The following is a 23,874-nucleotide window of genomic DNA, read 5'->3' on the forward strand; positions in this document are numbered from 1 at the left end:
CAAAACCACCAGTTCGTGTTCTATCAGAGATGCAAGCCCTCAACACTACATCATTTCTTCAAATCTAGGCGGCAATTCTTACCACACTCATCAGTCTTCTCTGTACTCCACCCCAAACCTGGCTAACAGAAGTGAGCAATACGAAATGCCATTGGTTCGCCAAGTCCCAGGGCAGCATTAAAGAGCCCATGAGTGCATAAAGCCTGGGGTTCATTCCAGCTCTGCCACTGTGGGCAGCGGTGGTACTCTCACCAAGTCACTTAGCCCTGGTGGAACCCACTCACTTTCTGTAAAATGAGTGGTTTTCATATAATCAAATTCCTCAGAAGCTTCAGTAAAGAGGTAGAGATGAGATCTGAGAGACTGAGAGGGCACGGCTCTTAGGACCCCAAATGTTTTACCTGTTAGTCTCACTGAAAATGACATCTAGACAAAGACTTCTAAAACAAAGTTGGAGTTTCTGAAAACCAGTTAATCCAGTCTCATCTCCAGATTTAACCATCCTAGGAACAAGCTAAAATGCATACTAACGTTTATAGAGGACCTTCTAAGTATTAACCATTTTAAACCATCTTATTTGAACCTTTACAAGCAACCCCAGGAGATGAGTCTTAGTTTCATGCTCACAACTGGGGAAACCAAAGCTTGGACAAGTAAAATGACTTATCCAGAGTCAGGAAGTGAGATGGAAGGGCGACAATTTGAAGCCAACTGTTTTTGTCTCCAAAGCCCTTGTTCTTCCTTCTACACTGCTTGTCTTTCCCGCCATACTGATTCCACCTCTTGAATTGCTCTACATTCCCCCACATCATTTCGTAAACTGAAACCAGTCAAAAGTGCTTCCTACCAGAAACAGTTGGTACCTGCTCCCTCCCATTCACAGACCTAGAGATTAATGGGGAAGAAGTAATGACATGGGACACGTGACACAGAGCTTCTTTCCAGGACTGCCATTTCCCGTTATCACATTCACTTCTTTAAATGCATCTCTCAGGTTTTCTAGACCTTGCACGGTAGGTCTCCTCTGCGCTCCCTCTTTTACCTTCTCCAGAAGTCTACACTTCCATGCAGACTAAACCAGAGGCGTGGCACTTTACATCACGCTCTGGCCAATGGCAGGCGATACGAAAGCATACTTCTCAGTCTTCTCCCACTTCTCCTCCAGTCCTGGAACAAAGGTCTTACATGTGTACCCACCCAATTCTTTCCTCTACTCTGCTTACACACAACTCCCAACCCTGTATCCCCTTCTTATACACTTGGCACTGTATTTCTGGATGAGTTCTCAGGAGTAGAAGAAGAGAAGGTAAGAGTAGGAAGCAGAGAGTTTAAAGGGAAAGTTTAACCAAACACACACATCCTCAGACCCCTCCCTCTGGGGCCTCTAAAGCACGCACAAACCCGAGACATGAGTGATGGTTAAAAAAATTTGGGTTTTATTATTTTTGCTAAACAATACTAAAAAAAAAAAATTCATTTTGAAGGCAGGGCTTGAATTATTTAATTTTGATCCATTTATTTAATTAAAAAAAAAAGGAAGGGGAAAGAGATCATGGCCAAAAAAATATTCATTAACCCCCACCCCACCCCCAAAGCTCTAGCCAGTCACATGAGCATCACCCATGTCCCACGCCACAGTGCCTGATACACACTCTGCCCCTCTGGACTGCCTAGGTACAGGGGCAAGGGTGCCAGGTAGCTCTCAGCAGGTTAGTCAAACCAGACAAACTGGTGGGCTAAAGTCCAGAAATTCTTCCCAGGTTTTCTGCCCATTGGCTGAGCACATACAAACTGTCATAAGCTTGTAAAATTGAAGGGGTGGTGGGGAAGGTCATAAGAGCAGTAGGTTGGCAGAAGAGAAACGGCAGGTCACTCAAACTTTTTCCTGGGCTAGTGGCTCTGGATACAGACTTAAAGAGGTCAGGATAGGCGGACTCTGGGTTTCTTATGAAAGAAAACCTTCCTTCAAGGAGGAGCTGAGATGTGCCATGCAAAACAGTTCTTCCTACAGAGGGCACAAGAGACGGGGCAGCTGTCGTTCCCATCGAGGAGACAGGAGGGTGGTGAGAAAGTTCTTCTAGTACCATGAAGTAAGAAAAAGGCAGAAGGAGAATCCTGAGGTTTTTGCCAAATGTGAGACTGGTACACGTATAGTCAGAAGACTGAAAAGCCAGAGCCCATCTGCAAACACTGGCTCTACAAAGTGCTGCGGGAGGTCCTCGCTGTGCACTAAGTCAGGTGCCTGGCTATGGGTGGTGGGGAGGACAACACATTTTTATTCTCAGAGGGATGAGGTGGGAAGAGTGGCCATGATCTAGTAAAAAGAGACCTGCAAGAAGCAGAAAATATTTAGAGAACATTTTAATATATATTTTCATATATATATTTAAAGTTAAGAAAAATAAAACTAATTCAAGCCATGCCCTGTGCAAAAAAAGAAAAAAAGACAAAAAAAAAAAAAGAAAAATTTAAAGTGAGACCTTTGTCTGCTGCTCTAGTCTCAACTTAAGTATCACAGTCAGCTTGTTACTTTTATTTTGGAAGAGAAGATGTAAAAGTTTCTTTCAATCACTCGGAAGGCAAGTGTAGCCACTTATAAAAACAGAATGGCAGAGACAGACTGGGAAAGGAAAGTCAGAGGTGAAAGGGCAGAGCAGGAAAGGAATTTTCAAAAATAAAATTAACAAGGTGACTGTTCCAGAAGGGGGCTGTGAAAAGGACATGGTGGACCGAAGTCTGTTAGTCAAGTAATGATTCAACTTTTAAATTATTCTCTTGTTCTTTTTTGTTGGGTGTTTTGTTTGTTCAAGTCTAAGATTTGGAAATGCTGACCCTCTGTTAACAAGAGCCAACAGGAAATATAGGATCCCTTCCCTCCCCCGGCCTGCCTCCGCTGAAGCCACCACCATCGCCTCCTTGGCTGGATGCTGGAAGAGTCCTCCGTATGTGTGGACTCAGGATGACAGGGCAGCCTCCTTCTGTGGTTGCTGGGCTTGTGAACGCTGCAGTATCTTTTGGCTTTCCACGTCTCTAAAATGTTTTTCAACCTGAAAGACATCAGTCAGCCTAGATCAGAAAAACAGATGGGCACACAAGGCCTCCCACAGAGTTCACTCTAGACTTCACCAGCCTCGTGCTGGCTGTCCAGTTCATGGATCATTCAGCACCATTCCCCTTGCTCCCTGTCTGTTGGCCTTCCCAACAAGGGAGGTGGGGGTCCTCTTCTATCAGCCACATTTTTTGCAGCTTCAGATGAGACTGTCTAAAAGAAGTTAAATCTATAAAGTAGAACACGAAGGGAGACTATTCTAAGCCAAACTCCCTCTCCCCTCCTTACACAACTGCAAAATGAAAAGCAGGTAGGGAATTACAGTCTTAAAACTTTTTATATCCACCATGTTGGTCTCCCAATACTCAATTTGTTTTTACAAATGCTTCAACTCAATCTAGAAAGTCAGATGACATATGCAGGGTCATGGATTCCAATAGACACTGATGTATACCAACCAGCCCTTCCTGAGAAGAATCCAGCCTGGGAGGAGAGGAACTGCTCAGGCCCAAAACCATGGAATGCTCTGAATAATTCCAAAAAGCCACAGTGCAGAAGACATAGGGTTGACCACTCGCTTTATTCTGCACTGCCTGGTGGTTCCATCCCCACAAGAGTACCCACACCACGGCTGCAGAGCACCAGCGTGCAGGGAGGCAAGGTGGTCAAGGCTGCTCACAGACCATCAGAAGGCAGGCACTGTGGCTAACATCCTGCCCTGATGCTGGAGGGGAGAAGGCCGAGCAGTCACTCTCTCCCTACGGTTTCTCGGCTCCTTTACTTACTATTTTGCGTACATGGCTCAGTGCACTCCCCTCTTTGCCTTTACAGTTTTCCACTTGATATGGGGGTGTAATAACAACTTCTTCCATGACTACGATGTTTTTTTCTTGCCATTTACAGTCTTTAATGCTGGAAGGAAAAGAGAGCAGGTGAAAGTTACCTCTTGCGAGGCATTCCACACTTCCTGCCTGATGAATAACTAACTCCAGAAAGCTAACCCCAAGTTCCTAGCTTACTATTCAGTCAATAACTAGATGCCAGCAGCCCACAGGGAGGAGCAGCCAAGAAACACTTCCTGGGTACCACTGGCTAGGAAAAGCAATGGAACTGATGCACACTTATTCCAAGGATGGTCCAGAGTGTTATTCTGAAGTTTTAGGGGCCTGAAAAAACACAGAAAACTTGGTGGTGGCCTCAGAAGTCCAAACTAATTTGAGTTACAAATAAACAGCTAGGCTCAGGTCACTAGATCCAGTTTAAATAGCAGCCTAGGACAGGAGTTGGCAAATCCTTTCTATAAAGTGTCAGGTAGCAAGTATTACATGCTGTGCAGGCCATACACTCTCTGTCACAACTATTCCTCTGCATGCTGTACCTTAAAAGCAGCCACAGATGATACATAAACACATCAGGGGTTCTGGCCCGCTGGCTGCAGTTTGCCAACCTTTGGCTTAGGGTGAAATGGCACCTTTAAAAAGACAGGAGAACAAGCTCCCGCATCTTACTGCAATCTTTACTCTGCTCCCTACTCCATAATGCCGCTCCTGCAAGAGGCCCCTCTCAATTATCAGACAGCTGCGTACTTGCCAGACTGGGAAAACCCATCCCATTTCACACTTGGGGGAACCCAGGGCAGCTGATATTACTAAGAGAGTTCCTTCACATACCTGTAAATGTTCAGATACTCACACCACGGCCTCAAATGGCTCTGATGCCAGCTGCCATCTGTGCACCAGACCCAGGTGGTTAAATAGGGTAACAGAAGGCAGCAGGGGGGGGGGGGGGGGGGGTGTCAAATGTTTCAGTTTTTCAGCAGCTAGGGAAGCTAGTGGAGAGTCAAATGACTTCTGCTGTGACAAAATGTCTTTTATGAGGTGGTAATAAGGTGGCCTTCTGCTCTCCCTAATTCCCTATGTTCACCCCAATGTATAATTGGGAAAAGTGAAATAGATATAACTTTCCCTTACTAAAACTGCATCAGCTTTTACAGAAAGGTACAAGATCAAAACAGTAAAAGAGAAAGAAATCACTAGTTCTAAATTATGGCATACAAGGTGTGGAGGGGACCCTCAGGGATAATCTAATCCAAAACTAAGTTCTACAGATGAAGACACAGAAGCCCAGAACAGATAACCTGTTAGTGATCTTCCAAATGGAAAAGCAACAAGCACCACATCCCTGGATGCAAGATACTGCCAACACACTACCCAACTTCCCTGGTGACATTCAGAAACACAACTACCCACAAATCAGCCACCAGACAGCTCATCCAGGCAGCATCCCCAGGGAAAGGGACCCCTATGCTCCCCCCAACTCACGTCTTGTGTATGGTCTGGAAGAGCTGCTGGCCCTCTAGGGAGACACCAGCGCTGATTGCATAGGCCTGGCTCAGCTTCTCCTCCTTCTCTGTCCGTGCTTTGCTGGCAAGCTAGGGTGGGCGAGAGGAAAGAGACTCAGAAAAACATTCACCTTCATCCTTCCCAACATCAGGACGTAAACTGAAGAAAAGATGCTGGAAAAGACTGGTTTGGATAGAGTCAGTTTTCTCAGAGATCAAAAGTGAAACAAACAAGGGATTTTTCCCTGACAGTCCAGTCATTAAGACTTCACACTTCCACTGCAAGGGGCACACGTTCGATTCCTTAGTTTGGTCAGGGAACTAAGATCCTACATGCCTCACAGCATGGCCAAAAAAAAATTTTTGTTTTTTTTTTAAATTTTAAAAGTGAAACAAACACACACAATACACCTAAATAGTTACTGCTATTCCTGGCAAACACCTATTCCTTCCGATACTTACTGAATGCCTATCATGTGCCAGACATGCACTACACTAAGCCAAAGATACAGCACTGAAAGGGGCAGGGAGACAGACAATAAACAAAAACATCAACAAGGTAACTTCAGACAGGGCTAAGCGCTCAGAAGAAAACAGAGCAGGGCACGGTTGTAAGAGCAGGACTGGGGGCGGGGTCACCTGACAGAAAGTGAGAGTCAGAGACAAAAGGCAATGCACACATTTCTATGAAAGGAGAGAACTAAGGATATTTATCAGCTACTGTGCTGGAGCCTCAGGATTAGAAATTAATGTCTACCACACCTTCAAAGACCAGGATTTGAGGTTTTAAAGACTCAACCATTCTAGTACCATTATCTGTGCTCACATGGGGAGCCAGGACTCAAGGAAACCTAACCAGGCACCGTTGACTTGGGCTACAGCTACCAGGCTCTTAAAAAAAAGAACAATCTACATTCTATCTCATGTCTGTTCCTTAACTGCCCACTAGTGAAACAAACATAAGCTGATCAAGAGTTGCAGTAAAATCTAACAGTCTACTCAAATCCAGTAAATCGCTTCCAGTAGGGGTGGGTATCATGTCAATCCCTGCTGCCCCTCTAATACATTTCTGGTCCCACCACACACTATTGGTTGCTGGATTACAAAAGAACAAATGTGTCTGAGTGGAAGACAAAATAAATATACTGACAGTTAAAACAAAAGACAGATAATGCATCTGAAAGTCAAACAAATGACTTGGAGATTTTTCAGATCCATGAACAAGAACATATACTTATTATGCTGATGCTGCAGCTACTAAAGACACATGCACAAACATACACATGAGCACAGACAACCTGGCCCCAACATCAACTCCTTAACGCAAAGAGAGTTCGTAACTCCAGCACATTCGCAAAGTACCTAGATGCTTGGAGTTCTTAAACATTCATATTCTGCCTTAAGACTAACCCTTGACACCATAAACCAAACAGAGATCCACCAGGGGGGAAATAAGCAAAGCGTCTAATTGTTGGCAAAATGAAGCACTTTATTAAGCGTGAGTTTGACTATGAAGAAGAGAGAAAGCAGCCTTCAATCAGGTTATGGGGAACTGAGGAGTCTCAACTGCCTCTGAGTTTCAAAGACTGCCTGAGAGGAGGGGGTGTGAGCAGTCACGCACGCTGTCATTTCGGTCTCCTCAGGTAAAAGGGGGAAGGAAAAGCCAAGACTCTGTAGGGACTGAAAGCCAGAGCTCCCTTTTCACTTGGTCCCCAGGACATGGAGAGAGACAGATACAGCAGCAGTAAATAATCTTTCAAACCAGGGCCTGCCACTCTGGACCCACCAATAACTTTACAGAGAAGGAAAAGCACAGGGCTGACAGCTTTCGGTGAGCACTGGCAATCCCAACTGCGGCAAGGAAGCCTGTGGCTTGAAAGCAGTCAGCCTCCACCGTACAAGAACAGCTAGGGGTGCATTTTAAAGCAACAACAAGCAAACCTTACTCGGTCACCAAGAAAACCCTGATAACAAGGAGTTTCCTTGAGTCTCACTTTCCAAACAACCCTGTAGAAAATCTGAAGTCTCCAAGGAAAGAAGTGAAAACTGGAGGGAAGCAGCATGCCCTTGGATTCACCAAGCTCCTGCACACCTCCTGGGAAGTGGTTAGTGGTCAGGCAGATGTTTACCCCATGAAAAGGCAGAAGGGTCTCACTCTGAGGTCTTTTTAAAAATATTTGTCCCTGAAGACCAAACACACCTCCCAATGTGGGTCAGACAGAGCTGCTTCTATAAAGCTTGTGTTGACTAGACAGTAACATCACCCATTCAGGAAGACAAGAGTTGGTTCCGGAAAACCAGGCTCTATGCAGAATATTTAAGAGTGAAATTGACAAATTAAGCTGGGGGTGGCGGGAACCATTGGAAGAACCACTTTTGAATTTTTGCCAGAGGCAAAATAAAATGGATATAAATCTCAGCTGGAAGTGATCTGATTGGATGGCCTGAGTTAAAAGCAACACAATGGTTATAGAACAGTGATTTGAAAGTACACACTACCCCCTCCCCAAATACATTGCACAATCTCTTCTAAAGACTTTTTAAGCAAAGGAGAATGGACCAGATGATTCTTCATGTCAGTCCATGGTGCAGACTGATCCCAAACACTAAGGAGAGCCTTGAAAAAGTCTGCAGAAATCAGTGTAAACTGACTGTATTTCAAGTTACCTCAATACCCTCAACTATTCCACCTGCACCTGCAAATGTGGTTTGAGGACTTAAGATTCACAGCAAACCCTGAAGCCTCCAGTTGTTGGTTTATGAACTATATTTTCATGGCAATCTGAAAATGCTTAAATCTAATATTCAACTACAGAGATCTGCTTCACTAAGAAGTTGTATAAATGGGGTAAATTTCTCCCAGAGAGGACTGCATCAAGTGAGCATGAGGAAGATTACCTTCACAAAAAGAATCTAGAAATGTTTTTTCTCAAAATTGGGGTGAAAGGGGAAGGGAGATTACCTTGCTCTTTTTAGACAAGTTCTTGAAAACCTGTGAAAAATGTGGATAAGCCTCCTTTTGCAAAGCAAGTGACTCTCTCCAAGCTCGAGTCAGCTGTAGCTCTATGTTTCCCCACATTGTATTTCTGTAAATTAATGCATATCTATAAATGGTCCAGTTACTCCAAATTATTAAGTTTATGGTTACTGTCAAATCGCCAGAGAACCAATTAAAGCGGCTCCCAACAGAGGTGTCGGATGTGCCTTTTAAGCTTGGGAGGGTCATCAGGATTGCAATTTTTAAATTAAATAACTATCACCATACTACCCCCATTTTCAATGCAAGCCTCTTCCAACTAAAACTGAAGCACTAATTGGTTAGAATCTTAAAGAATGTTAAAAGCACCAACTTTAAAAATACACTGGGTTTAGGCAAACATCAGTTTGCCTAAATCTACAAATACATGTTACTAATGTGCATGTGGCCTAACTGAAATATCTGCACAAGACAACCTGCATTTACCTTCCTTTCCTTTTATTTTGTATGATTCCCAATGAAAACATTTACTCCTTGTCTACAAACCAATGCTTCCTCCCTTGGCCATTTTATATACAGGACCTTGATGTGGGCAACAGAGAAAAGTGCATGAACTTGACACCAAAGCACATCAATATCAAAAGGCTTCTAGTCGCGCCTGCTGCTGGGTAACCTCGAGTGAGTGAATCAGTGAACACTAACGTTATCTCTCTTCCTGCACTGTGACAAGAGGAAGCAGCCCCAACAACAACATAATCCAGGCATCTCGCCTCATCTGTTACTTGGTCACCAGCTGGGCCATCATATTTCCACATACACAGACCAGGAAGGCACAGGTGCTGTGGGGAATCCAGAGGGACTCCTACTGCAAGTATTTAACAGGCTGTGACAGCTGATCCAACAAGGGAAGCAAAGTCCAGAGAAGAACCTGCTGGATATGACCTACTGACTCCACTAAGCCACTCTGGGCTTGTCTTCCCTGTGTAGACAACCAGCTGTCCTCACAGAGGGGTTAGGAAGCACTGCAGCAGCTGCCCCGAACTGCCAGTGCTGCCTGCAAGGCCTGATGGAGGGTGAAGGGCGGCAGGCCAGAACAACTGTCATCCGAAGGGCCCCACTTGCTCCTGCTGTTTTCATTCTGGGAAGTACTCTTGGAAAGCCCTCATTCTTAGTCAGCAACAGGCAGGCTCAAAACTATGTCTTCCAACTATCAGTATTTCCAAGTCTCCCTGCTCCCTAGTTGAAAGGTCCTATCTGAAAGTTAAGAACTCAAAAAACAGAGAACCCTGCTTGAAATCATGTCCCAGGATACCTAACAGTGAACCAAAACACTGAATCAAACGGTGGAACAGTAGAGCCAAAGAGGCCTGGCAGTTAACACTAAAATCCTTGAGAGCTAACTTGCTAAGTGAGAACTTACTCCCTGCAATGCACTAAGCTACACTTTACATGTGCTAAACATTTAATCTGCCCAACAATTCTATGAAATAGGGACTAAAATTACGCCTACTGAACAGATGGAGAAACTAAGGCACAGCTGCTAAGACACCTGCCTAAGTTTACCAAGCCACAAGTGGGAGAGTCTAGATTTGAACCCAGACAGACCGACTCCAGAGTGTGTGTTCTGAACTCTGCACTATACCCAAACAGTTCCACCGAAGAAAAATAAGTCTAAATTGTTGAAAACACAGTTATAAACTTGAATGTAGAAGAAATGTTTTTTAAAAAGGAAAGTATTTTAAAAGATTCAGCTGTCATCTTCTCTTCTTATCAGTGAATTCTGACATTTCCATCAAGGTCCCCTGTCCAGAACACAATTGTCCGCCTTTTAGTGAAGGGCCCTAGTCTTGCCCTAAATCTCAAGAACATCCTTTATTTGTTTTGTTAAAGGTAATTCACAGGAACGCTTTTAAGAAAACAGATCCTGTGTGAGAAAGCATTTCAGGCCAATAACAATAAGTACCCATCATTTCCTGATGAGCCAAAACTAGAGAAGCTAAGTCAAGCAGGATTCCTGCACTAGGAAGTTAAGGTACCTTAAGTGCTTTAAGCTGTGATGAAAAACACTCTGCAAACCCAGAGGCCACAGTGCCACCTCAGTCTCCAGGCTCTGGCCATCATATTGCTGTCATATAACGGAGGTCAGCCCCAAGTCAGTCAGCACAGGCCATAAGCAAAGTCTATGGCTCACCTGGCTTCGAACAAAAACTAGTCGTTGGCAAAGTCGATAGTTTTTCTTGATTATTTGTAATTAGGTCACCAAAAGCTGTTCACAGTTACAACAGACAACTAAACTTCCTAGACACCAACAGAGTAATTTTCTAGTCCTGAGACCCTGACACCAGCACTACTATGGAACCTCCACAGGACTCTGACAGAGAAAGAGAAACAACTGGCTGGGATGTAAGCTGAAATTTGACCTCAACAACCTATCTGTGAGAGGGTACACTCATATTAAACATCTCACACATGGCCATGAAGAATAACATGGGTGAAAGCACTAGGTGAGCTGTAAAGCACTGTGCAAATAGCACTGTTAACATTATTATTATAACACATTATGATTAGCACAGAGAAGGTGGCCTGTAGGTTATTTTTAAAAAATTCATATAATCCAACCTTCCTTTAGCCAATGAGCTCAGGGCTCACTCTCTTCTGCTTTCTGTAAGAGCTGCTAGAGAGGCTATAAATCCTTAACAGAATCCCTTCCAAAATACAACTGGAATAGTAAGTTGGAAAATGCACTTTATGTGCCAAAATAGGCGCTTCACTTATAGAATAAAGAGCTGATTTTATTCAGATAGTGAAAGAACCATGTACTATCGTTTCCTGGGCTCTAAAGAGGGCAGAAAAAGCAACATAAAAAAGAAAAGCCACCCCCTTGTTTCTTACCCCCAAACAAAGGAGATTCCAGCTCAAACCCCCACCTACCACTCCCTAGCTGCATGAATCTGAGCAAGATGTATAACTTCTCCTGAGCCTCAGTCCATTCATGGGGGTTCATCCTAAAGGTTGTTACTGGCGCTCATTAAGATATCTAACACTAACAGTGCCAGTATAGTGGCATTAGTCCTCTCCCTTCCGAGAACCGCCACTGGTTTAACTCACTGGCAAAACAGCAAAAGTTTTTAAACTGCAGAGATGGACAAACTGATAGCAATCCAAATCAGCTTGATTCCATTTAACTTCCCTCCCTTTATTTAACTAACTGTCATTTATTCTTCAAGACCCTACTCTATTGTCACATCTGAGAAGCCATCCCTAAAATATTCATTCCTCTATGCCAAGCACTGGCAAACTGTACCTGTGGGCCAAATTCATCCAACCACCTGTTTCAGTTAAGTTCTACTGGAATGGTATCACCCACTGCTGCTTCTGCTACGAAGGCAAAGCTGACAGTTGTGACAGAGATGTACAGTGCACCAAGCCTAAAAAATTACTACTGGGCCCTTAACAGAAAAAGTCTGCTGCTCCCTGCAAAAGTTAAACCCTACTGCCCCTCACCACTCCCAAACATGCGATTCTTGAGGGCAAAAGCAGTGGCTTAGTCATCCTGACATACCCAGCACCAGAGGGGCGGGGTAGGGAGAGGGAAGTAGGATAAAAGGAAAAGAAACTTTGACTATCAGAGATTCACAGAACTAACAGTTCCCAATCGTTAAATGACTAACACACGGTCACACAATTCATTAGCAGCCCAGCTGTGAAAAGAATCTAGTTCTTCAAACTCCCCACATGCTACCACACCAGACTGTTAGCTTTTAGCACGGTATATAGCCCCACTAATTTTCTAGGTCATGTACAATTTGGTTCACTCTCCAGGGTAGTTTCTGGTATTTACCTAAGCTAGTCTTAAATTCCAATGCTATAACTTGACTGCACTACTTGTTTTTTCTTCCCCCCAAGCCTGATCTCTGCCAGGAAACTTTCGGTTAGAATGCCCCTTTCTTAACACTGCAAGAGATACTACCGCTGACATCAGTAAAGTGCTTAGTTTGAATCATCCCAGTGTCAGAGACAGAATGTAGAGGGGGCTGCAACAACACACATGGCACATCTCTGCCAGTCGCTTGGGCCCAGCAATCTGTGTCTTCAGGTGGACGAATCTCCTCCTCTCCATCTCCCCACCCCGTGATGTCAAGAGAGCCCCCTTCAGAAACAAACTCGACCTAAGGAGGCCCCACCAAGTCAGCAGGCTGCTGTGCACTATAGCCTGAACTGAGTCATGAGCTCTAGCCTGGAATGCTACATCCCCTACTATGGCTATGACCCCAAAGTTTGAATGCTACTAAACGTGACCTCCTTCAAAGGCCAGTGATTTTTAAAGTGGCATCAATCACTCTACCTCTGATTTCATCTCACACCACTCACTACTTATTGGGCCCCATTAACTTAGTAATGATAGGGTCTTCCTCTTCACCCTACACTTTTATCTTCATGACACTTCTGTGAGGAAGCAGCTGTCCACTCAAAGCCAGATGCAAAACTTACTGGTGGGCTCTAACCTGGGACTGCGGCCCTGACAACATATTCTAATCAAGTGAGCCAGTAGGTAATATGTAGCTTCCAGGAGCCAGAAATTTTCATCTGATAGAAGAGTCTTGCTTCCCCTAGACAAGTAGTTACTTCCCTTCCTATTTTTTTTTCAAATATTTAATTTATTTATTTGGCTGCACTGGGTGTTAGTTGTGGCATGAGGGCTCTTTAGTTGTGGCATGCGAACCTTAGTTGCAACCTGTGGGATCTAGTTCCCTGAGAAGGGATCAAACCTGCATTGGGAGCACAGTCTTAGCCACTGAACCACCAGGGAAGTTCCTTCCCTTCCTACTTTTATACATAATATGAACACATTCTACCTTTTACTAACATATCTATACCTACGCACAGGGTGGCTAGGTTATCTGATCCTACTTGCTGTCAAATCCATACCTCAATACATTAGGGTCAAGATATGGTCAAGGGCCCAGTTAGCAGACTACATCCATGAATACAGGCCACGATGCAGTAGCTACCAACTACCTCAGGAGTTTGCTTATACTTGAGGATTATCCCTCACATCAACAAGAGTCATAACGTTAAGCTAAATCTTAGCTTTCAAACTTCTTAGAACTCAGAACAAAAACCAAGTGAAGTCTTCCCTGTGTGACACCATCCCTAAAGGTAAGCGAGGTCAGTTACTTTTAAAAGTGAACCTTGTGACTTTACCATTTTCTCAGCCTTTCCAGGCCCTTCCACAGACCAATCTCCAAGTGTCATTTTTATCCAAAGGCAGCCAACTTATTCTTCATTACCACTTGCTGATGAAAAACTCTTTAAGTCTCTTCTTCCTGGTTCTTCTCCATTTAATCACCACTGTTTAGTAAGGTATAAATGGGTAAGAAACACTCACAGCAGGCTGATAAACCAGTCAGTGGTTTGGTAAGGGAGGTAGATGCTTTATCTGTGAAGTTCCATTTTCCATGCTTTGTCTCTTTTCCTGCCTCCCCTCACAACATGCAAACATCTCCTCCAGAAAGTCTTCTCCAAGTCAGCAAAGTGATAAGACAATTTATACCTCATTTGATGTACTGAAGGCATTTATCTAAACAGATGAATACATACACTGGCCTTGACTGTCTCAATGAGTTTTTTACCTAAGAGTCTCAGAAGTGGAAAGCACAACCTCCTAGGTTCTGTGACGGCTCACTCTAATCTTCTGTACTCAGACTTATGTCACTCGATAACACTGCCCTAGAAATTCAAGTTAATTCTGGTCACCAACAAGAGGAATCCATATACTATTTTGATTTTCCCCAGTCTTGGGATGGCAAGTTCTGATACCTAAATGCATGTCAGAACCAGTATCAGGAAAGACTGACACAGTAATTAACCCTGCCCATGTTCTTGGCTGCTTTCCTTTGTCATGATGCCCTCCTCCCCCCATCCTACTCCTAAACCATAATTCAACGAACATCCACCCACTGGCTGCACATAGCTAATGTGGGAGAATAGGACTAACATGTGTCAACGCTGGTCAACCTGAACCAATCCTCCAAACAACTCTATGAGATAGGTACTAACATGATTCCATTTCTATGGTGAGAAAACTGATGCTTAGTAAAGTTAACAGGCAGAGAAGTGACATAAGAGACATACCCACTTGCTTTTAATGTTCTTTCTGACCATACAACACAGATATTTCTCTTTACTCAGAAATATTACTTAGGATTAAACACTTACATACTCATTTCATTTCACCAACCTACTCTGTAAGTTCTTTGGGTAAGCACACAGAAGCAGAAAATACATGGGACTTTGCCATCAAAACATCAGACTTGAGTTCAAATCTCAGTTTAATTACTCACTAACTGAATGACCTTCAACTAGTGACTCATCCTGAGACTCAGTTTACTCTTCTGTAAGATGGTGATGGTGAGTGAAAGTGAAAGTCGCTCAGTCGTGTCCTACTCTTTGCGACCCCATAGACTATACAGTCCATGGAATTCTCTAGGCCAGAATACTGGAGTGGGTAGCCTTTCCCTTCTCCAGGGGATCTTCCCAACCCAGGGTGAGCCACAAGGGAAGCCCAAGAATACTGGAGTGGGTACCCTATCCCTTCTCCAGCGGATCTTCCCAACCCAAGAATCGAATCAGGGTCTCCCGCATTGTAGGTGGATTCTTTACCAACTGAGCTATCAGGGAAGATGGTGATGGTACCCACACCATAAGAAGTAAATGAGATGTTTGCTAAGTGCTATTTCAGAGGGTGGCATGTAAAAATATTGGTTCCCACGCTACTTGCCATATAACCTAGAGCAAGTCACTTAAACTGCTAAGCCTGTTTATTCATCTCTTAAACTGAAAGGAAAAAAAGTACACTCTGAAGATCACAAAGCATGGTTGTGAGGATGAAACAAGATGTGTCAAAGCTCTATGTAAACTGTAAAGCGCTAGAAAAATGTAAGGAATGGTCCCCAACAGAAATTACCACAATGCTGTGCATAAAATAATTTTCAGTAAATGTTTGATAAATGCTACCAACATAAAACTTTCTTAATGTTGACATGAACCAAATTATCTGACAGCACTAATAACTCATGGTCAATCTTTATGCCCAGAGAACAAGATGTGGAGTCAATTAAAAAAAACCTGTTAAGAAACATTTACTTCACTCTACTACACGGACCCTGGACTCTCATCCTCATGCAATAGTTAAACCTTCCTCATGAAAGGAAACTAATAAGGAGATTTGCCTGGTGGTCCAGTAGTTAGGAATCCGGCTTTCAATGCTGGGGGCAGGTTCCAATACATGGGTTCAATCCCTGGTCAAAGAACTAAGATTCCACGTGCCATGGGGGCAACTAAGCCCATACCACAACTCCTGAGCCCACGTGCCACACAAGAGAGAAAACTGTGCGCCACAACTAAGACCTGACACGACCAAACAAAATTATTTTTTAAAAAGTAAACTAATAAGCCACGTGGCAAATAACCTGAACCTCGGTTTGACTGGCTTTGGTGTGCTTTTGTACTTTTTAAAGTCAGGAAATTTGAAACAATTTTTACAGAGTACAATGTTCCTGTGGAGTAGATAAAACAACATTCAAAGCTTCCACCTTCTGCAACCCCACTGTCCTCTTTCAAGCTTCCTCTTACATCCCACTGCTGTGGACAGACATAGGACATCTTAGCTGCAGTGAAAGTACCAATCGAAAGCAAAACAAGCTCATCTCCAAGAACTGCTAGTTCACACCTTCCTCAAGTTGAGCTGGAATTAAGTATTTCCTTTAAAAGGCCTGCTCTTCCATTTCCTGTTGGGTCAGAGTAAACATCCAGTTTGTATCAACAGGTTTAATTGAACACAGCACTTACTATTTCAGCAAGATGAGCCATCATGTGATGGGATCTCCCACTACACAGGTAGTATTCCCCAAGACCAGAGTTTTCTTCCAGGGATTTCAGGGCACTTTTAGTTCCCTTCTAAAATGCTTAAACAATCCTCCATCTTAAAAACAAAACAAAACCCAGGCTCATGCTCTTAAATGAGTTGAACTTTTCATGTCCTTCCAGCAACATGTAGCTACCCAGGTTAGTTGCTGTCAGTAACATAAACAGCCCAACAGGCTCTTCTAACTCAATCTCAGCAAGAATCACAAAGCATCCTCAAAGGTTCATTTCAAGGGAAAACCAATATAGCTTACTCATAAACATCTCAACGAATGAAGAATGAATACGTGAGACCCAAAGAGAGCTCTTCAACCTAATTTTGGTCTTAGTTTCGGACTCCTTTTTCAAGACTTACCTTGTGATAAGGTCTGAGAGTAAGAGAAGTAAAGATTTCTGGTATTCCCTAACCTATTACCTCCTGCTGTTTTCTGAAAGAGTGGGTAAACAACTAGTTTACAATAATGCTAGAAGACAACTGATCAGCAGAAAGCAAAACCTTAAAGGCAAAGATAATCCACAAACTAATAACCAAGAACTATTTATCTAAGGTCAAATGTAAACAAAGAACTGCTTCTTAACAGCTCCCACATTTAAGTCTCATCCACACCACTCCAGCCTCTCTCACACAAATGATGGCACTTTGTGATACAAGAGCAGAATCCTAGTATCTTTTATATTTGAAAAAAATCTGTCTTCTTTCAGATAATCTTTCCTCAACTATCTACTAAAGGCTGTTACTTAGTGACAGATTTCTCATACCCTACAAACACTAAAGAATAACATAGAGCCTTTTCTCCCTTCAACACACCAGGCATAAGCTATTTTATTTGAACCTTTCAAGATCTCTTCTGCTAACAGATCATCCGAAGATCTCTTAGGAGGAGTAAGCCAGGGCTTCAAAAATCCACAGGTATAAGAATGAGATAGTCTGCATGCAACAGCCTTTAATATGAAACCCAAGACCTTTCTGAATCTGTCCTCAGACAACACTAAAAAAAAAAAACCAAAAACCCAAAAAAAAACCAACAAAACACCCCACATGGGGCATTTCCCTGGAATTTAGAAAAAAGGGAGCTCCAGATTTGAGGTAACTACATCCTGCCAGCCTCAGTTACCCTGTGTTGTTTCAGCTGCCTGAGTGTTTCCTTGCTTTGCTGAATTGTAGCACACACACTACATTCCCAAGTGGGGCAAAAGAATATACATTATTATAATTTTTATAGAGGGAAAAATTTCATCACACTAATTCGACAGACTTAATGAAAGACAGCTGCTACAAAACTGAAGGCCTAACTTATTCATTCAACAAATATTTATGAAGCACCTACTCTGTGCAAGGTTCTGTATATTAAATGAGGAACAAAACAGGTATAGTTACCATTCCCACAAAACAAAGTTTGGTGAGATGGAAAAGTATACACAATTATAATCACAAAAAAGCTACGAATAGGATAACAAGTCCCAATCTGCCCAAGATACACCAATCTAAACTTGTCTCAGTGTAAAACAAAAGCACTGCCCTCCTCTACTCTCGAAAATGTCCCACACTGGACTAGAAATGATACGTCACTTTATCTCTGAAGGCTAGAGTACTGTAAGAGAAAGTAATGGAGGCACCACTTTAGCCTGGGTGATCAGAGAAGACTTCTTGAAAGAGGCACCATTAAACAGTTCTGATGGATAAGGCTCTAGTCATTCTGAGAGGGTTTTCCAAGTAGAGAGAACAGCAAAACTCAAACAGGGCTTGGGTACTAATATTAATCAACATGAACTTCGGCTGATGGAACTGAAGAATCATAAAAGTTATTTCAAAGTTCCCAGAGACCAATTTATATAGCCGAGATTAAAATATCCTAAGCCTCTAAATTTGTTAGACCTCAAAATTCAAGCATAAAGACAAAAATGAAGCTCTATGGCAGCAGTTTTCAAATTTTTATAGGTCATGAATCCTGCTGAGAATCTGAAAAATACTCCAGATCTTCACCCAGGAAACACATATATATTCTTGTGTGCACACATACACAATTTCAGGAGGTTCAGAAGGAAAGTCCATACCCAACCCCACCAACACTGGAAGTTCACACATGGACTACAGGTTAAGGGTGAGGGGGGAGCTCTCTTTCACAAAGGACAAAAGCTAGCTCTCAACTCTCTTTCTCTATTCAGGCATTAAGACATTTCTTAAAATCTTCTGAAGATATCAGGGAACAAAGATAAAAACTACAGTGATATATATATATTTTTTAAATATGTCAAAACAAGCCAATTGTAAAAAAATTGTCACTGGAAAAAATTTAAAAAAAAAACAAAAAAAAAACCATATGGACAATATATGTACCATCAAGAGTCAATGAGACTCAAATTTCCCATCATTTTGGAGACCCAGAACTGCCCTCAAGTCCTTACCTTACTAACGTTGAGTGAAGCTAGGGGAGGAGGGGTTTCTGTTCGGTCATTAATTATTTCCACTTCTGAAACATACTGTAAGTTTATAAGCAAGATGTCTGCATGGTTGGGCTTTCCACTGGAAGAGGGACATTCTGGTGAAAAAAAATAAAGTTAAGGAAAACAGGGGCAAGCAGAGCACTGACACATCCCCAAGGTGCATGGAAAACACACTTCTCACAAGGCTTGTGTAAAAGGTGTGCCACAAGCAAGAGGGGGGAGTCCCACAAGAATCACAGCTCTTCTCAGCAAATCTTTGCCTATCACCTTCCTCCCGCTCAACCCCATAACCAAAAGATCTCAAGCTTTTCAAAGCCAAACACAACCCAAAACTGGAAGCCTCAACAGGGTTTCCGTCACCTTCTCTCTAATGGTTTTACGAAGAGGCTTAATGTAGTTTTAAAGCTGTATGCATACTGTCCGTCTTGAACCTAACGAACCTCACAAGAGAGCAAGTACCTTCTGTTCTTGGTATACTTCCTACATCTGAACAGCTCTTTTCACTTTTTCTGATCTGAGACTTTCCATTTTGCAGAGGCAAAAACTACAGCACTGGAAAGGAAGCTCACTCAAGGTGACCCAGCTAGTTAACCCACTCATCCATCCATTCATTCTCCAGCCATTTCTCAAAAGCATATTGCATGTCAGTTGAAAGAGTAATTCCTCATTCCAAAACTCTTCCAGCTAAACCACTAATGCAAAAGATCTTATATGGTCCAGGTACGGTATCTTATGTTTAAAAAAACCGAGAAAACGCAACTATTTGAGCTGTAGTTAGTTTCAAAGGACATCTTCCTAAGCTAGAAATCTACAATGCGTTTAAATGAAGTGGTTAAGTTTAAATGAAGTTGGTTAAAATACTTGCCAGTCAAAGGCAGCAGACCCAGTAAGAAAATTCCTTTTGAAAGGTGCCATAAAAGATAACTCTTAAAAAAAAAAAAAGAAAAAATCCAAATAAATCCACCTGTGGCTCAAATATAAGAAGGAGGTGGTATTACAACCAGGAAGTATTTTGTTTCCAAGATTGAGCTTCCTGGAGTAATTCAGAAATCATTTCCACACCAAAGAAAGAGGCCACTTTTTCCATTCTGTTTAACACTGCCACATTTAAAAGGCAAGGCTACTACTGTGGAGAAGTCAGGATTCCATGTGCTGGCCTAAGCAAAAGATAACTTACTCTTTCACCTGTAACCCACACGTCCATACACAAGCCCCTGAAAAACGTGGTCCTCTCTCTGGACCAGGTTTCCAGTACAAACATCTCCAAAAGAGCAACTTCCAAATGACTGAGAAGCCTACAATTCAGCACCCCGTCCCCAGTAGCACCACGCACACACAAGCACCAGCAAAACAAGCCCCTACCCCCAGTTCTGCTACAAACTCTGTCCTGCAGTTACTCTCCCCCAAACAAGCGAGGCCCATTTGGTCACACACCACCGCCCTTCCGTGGACCACATCCCATCAGTAGACAACCCCTCCTGAACTCCATACCCATGTCCCACTCACTAGCAATTCCTTACTCAACACACCCCCTCCCAACTTGATTTCACCCTCCCCTCTTCCATCCGGGCTCCAATCACCAGCCCTCTCCCACGACCACCCCTCTCCTGATGACTGGGTCCCCTCTCCTAGCGTTCCCCCTGAAAAGCCATCCGCGTGTCAAGTCCCCCTCCACCCACCCTGTTCGCGGCCCAGCTCCCACAAGGGGTGGGCGACAAGGGTCCCCACGGCGGACCAAGGGACCAGGGAGAGGGGGAGGGGAGCTCAGGGTCGTGCGCATGCGCTCCGGGCACCGCGGTAGCCGGTCGCCCCTAGGCCCGGAGAGGGCCCCAGCCACCGCCGTCGTCCCCCGCCCCCCCACCACCGCACACACACGCCGGCCCGGCCTCGGGCTCCACGCAGGGAAGGATACTTAAAGCCAGCATTTTGGACTGGTAGTCGAAGGCTACCACCTCGCCCTGCAGCCGCTGCTCCTGGCACGTCCGGCACGACACCTGGCTCCCAACGCTGAAGTACTCGCCCGGAGGAGCCGCCATCTTGGGAGAGCAGCCGCGGCCGGCGGCGGCGGCGGCAGCAGCGGGCGAAAGCCGGGCCCCCAGTGAGCGCCGCGCCGCGACGCACGGGGCGTGCTGACGTCACACGCCAGGGCGTGGCCTGGACTGGGTGGGGCGGGAGCCTAGGTGGAAGAGGCAAGGAGAGGAAATAAAAGAGGGATCTGAATAATTATGTTTGTGCAGCTGCGCCCGTTTGGTAAAGTGCTTGCAAGGTCCATTTTAGAAATTAAAGATAAATGACCTATGTGGAATGAAAAGGGGAGACAGGGGAGAACTGGTCTCCGTTACGTACACACCTTGACACGAGTTTAATGAATGAACTCTATTTTACATATGAGGAATCCGAGGTTCAGAAGACTAAACGAAACTTGCCCAAAACGATTACACCTAATTACAAAAAGTGGTGGTGGAAAGGACACTGGCTACAAAATTAGCTAAACCAGAATCGGAATTCCACTGATTAACATGACCTTGAGCAAATTACTAAGCCTGATTCTGTTTATTCCTTCTGTACTATCACTATTGAGCATCCGACAACCCCTTGATATAGGAATCAATATCCTCATTTTACAGATGAAGAAACTTTGTCCAGGGTTGCACAACTAGCAAGGATTCAGTCTGTTTCCAAAAATGGTGCTATTAACTTTTATAATGTATTAGGTAACATTTGACATAGTAGTTAGGAGGAGTGGAAGATAAATAATGTGTACAAATGCATGACATGTAGTTACTACGTGGTAGTTCCTCCATGATCACCCATTACCGTTGAAACTCAAGATGCTTCCCCATCACCCCTCTTTCCCTCTCCAGAGCCAGAAGGAGGAGCAATGGTAGTGACAAAGGATGCCTTGGGACAAGAGTTTTGGGCCCCCCCATTAATGACTATCTAATATACAAAACAGTTTTCTTAACATGTAAGTATGATGGAGATGCATTTTCAACCCTACCATCACCAGTCGCCATCCCTAACCCAACTACCCCTCCACTATAGAAATTCTAGAGCCTCATTTAACAACAGGCAAAGAGAAGATGGCAAAGGACCAGTTCTGGCACTATTTAACATGAACAAATTTCAAAAGTGTTTTCATGCCTTGCAAGGGACATCAACTTCATATTACTACAATCATTGTAACAGAATAAGTATCAGTTCAGTCCAGTCACTCAATCGTGTCCAACTCTTTGCGACCCCATGAATCACAGCACACCAGTCCTCCCTGTCCACCACCAACTTCCGGAGTCCACCCAAACTCATGTCCATCGAGACGGTGATGCCATTCAACCATCTCATCCTCTGTCGTCCCCTTCTCCTCCTGCCCTCAATCTTTCCCAGCATCAGGGTCTTTTCAGATGAGTCAGCTCTTCGCATCAGGTGGCCAAAGTATTGGAGTTTCAGCTTCAGCATCAGTCCTTCCAATGAACACCCAGGACTGATCTCCTTTAGGATGGACTGATTGGATCTCCTTGCAGTCCAAAGGACTCTCAAGAGTCTTCTCCAACACCACAGTTCAAAAGCATCAATTCTTCAGCGCTCAGCTTTCTTCACAGCCCAACTCTCACATCCATACCTGACCACTGGAAAAACCATAGCCTTGACCAGACGGACCTTTGTTGGCAAAGTAATGTCTCTACTTTTTAATATGCTGTCTATTTGGGCTTGTTTCAGAGAACTTTCATGTCTCCCCCATAACAAGTCACATGTAACTGCCACTCAACTTTTCATGTAACATTGTGATTACAGGTTCTCAGGCACAGAGCCAGGCACTGTTCGGAAAAGCTATCTGGAAGAAGTGAAAAATCTGAGACCTGATGGACAAGCAGGGAAAGAGTGGCCAGGTACTAGCAAGAAGGAACTGCAGATGCCAGGACCCATAAAAGGAGAGAGCTTGGTGATTTCAGGGAGCATAAAGTAGCTTAGAAATATATCATTAAACAGAGTGTGGGACTGGACTGATAAAGGCTATCTTAGCTAGAGCACAAGCAAACTTTCACAAGACTTAAAAATGTGAACTTTTTCCTTGGGGCAATTGAAAAAACATTTAGCAAGGGAATGAAATGAGATTTGAATCCAGTTTCCCTTCCCCATACCTTTTTAAGTAGTGAAATTAATCTCTTTCCAATTAGAACCCAGATTTACATCCTTATTTTCACCTCTCAAAGAACTCACGAAGAATAAAGTTGCTTGAGGTAGGGAAGCAACCACTTCAACAATCTCCTCCCACCTCAACTCTGCCTCTAGGTAAGACCTCACCTAGACTAGCTGAGATTTCCGTTTTCTGTGTGTGTTCCTCCAGAGGATTATTCTAATTTTTGTCGTAGGTGGGTGCTCCTTCTCCTCCCTCACCAACCTAGCTATCTCAAGGCTTACCTCCCCAGAGGGGTTTTGGAAAGCAAGATGACAGGAGCACGAAAGGAGAGGGGCAAGACGAGCTTAGAACTGGGAGGAAGTGTGACTTAAGTCTGTGCTACGTGTTAAGAACTCTCAAGCCTTTAGGGACGACCCCTCAAAATCAAGAGGCTGATCTGTCGGCCACCAAATCAACAGCGGATGAATTCAAGCAAGAAAGTCTTGGGCTGGAGGAGGAAGCTGTGGACCGGCTTAGCCACCTGTGTGTGCAAATTTAGGGTCCCACTTCAGCGCCGACCGGGGATGACTGGCTTCCCGGAGCAGGGGTTGTCTCTAGCCTTCTCTCCAAGACATCTCCAAATATCTTTGGAGGGCAGCGGTACTGGAGGAGAAAAGTCTGGTCCGGAAGGAATCCTAGCTCTGGATATTACATGCCCGTCTTCACAGCAGCAAAGGACGGAGCCTGGACGCACCGCCGATCCTCACGTTAGTTTGTCCCATGACCCGGAAGAGCAGCAAGAGCCGCCTCTACGCCCTAGTCCACGTGCCGGCAATAGCAGCCACGTGGGGCTCTGCGGAAACGCCTTTGAAAAGATTTGTCCCCTACGCTGCCCAGTAGAGAGGAAGGGCTGGGAAGAGCGCAGGAGGAAACGGTACCGGCAGGAGGCCCGGCTCGCGCGAGCCCAGGGGCGGGGCCGAGGGCGGGGTTTTCACTGGTCACCACCAGGGGGCGGGGCC

At 44.1% G+C, this 23,874-nt stretch overlaps 1 protein-coding gene across 1 annotated transcript; it reads right to left on the bottom strand.

The window, feature by feature from the left end:
* Positions 1-1,413: 1,413 nt before the first annotated feature.
* On the bottom strand, positions 1,414-20,846 carry LSM12 (LSM12 homolog). The gene is made up of 5 exons (XM_061144164.1): positions 20,651-20,846; positions 18,700-18,833; positions 5,371-5,480; positions 3,835-3,961; positions 1,414-3,047 (listed from the first exon to the last, which is right to left on the bottom strand). The coding sequence occupies exons 1-5, from the start codon at positions 20,772-20,774 to the stop codon at positions 2,955-2,957; spliced, it is 588 nt and encodes a 195-aa protein (XP_061000147.1). The 5' UTR covers positions 20,775-20,846; the 3' UTR covers positions 1,414-2,954.
* Between the last annotated feature and the right edge of the window lie 3,028 nt (positions 20,847-23,874).

Source organism: Dama dama, chromosome 5 (genome assembly GCF_033118175.1).
Source record: "Dama dama isolate Ldn47 chromosome 5, ASM3311817v1, whole genome shotgun sequence".
NCBI lineage: Eukaryota > Metazoa > Chordata > Mammalia > Artiodactyla > Cervidae > Dama > Dama dama.

Bases quoted from the DNA above. Each gene is read 5' to 3' on its own strand.
- LSM12 (XM_061144164.1), bottom strand. From the start codon at position 20,774: ATGGCGGCTCCTCCGGGCGAGTACTTCAGCGTTGGGAGCCAGGTGTCG. The intron at 3,962-5,370 runs GTGAGTTGGGGG...TTTTCCTTCCAG, and splicing joins TTCCAGACCATACACAAGAC to CATTAAAGACTGTAAATGGC. The intron at 3,048-3,834 runs GTAAGTAAAGGA...GATGTCTTTCAG, and splicing joins TGAGCCATGTACGCAAAATA to GTTGAAAAACATTTTAGAGA.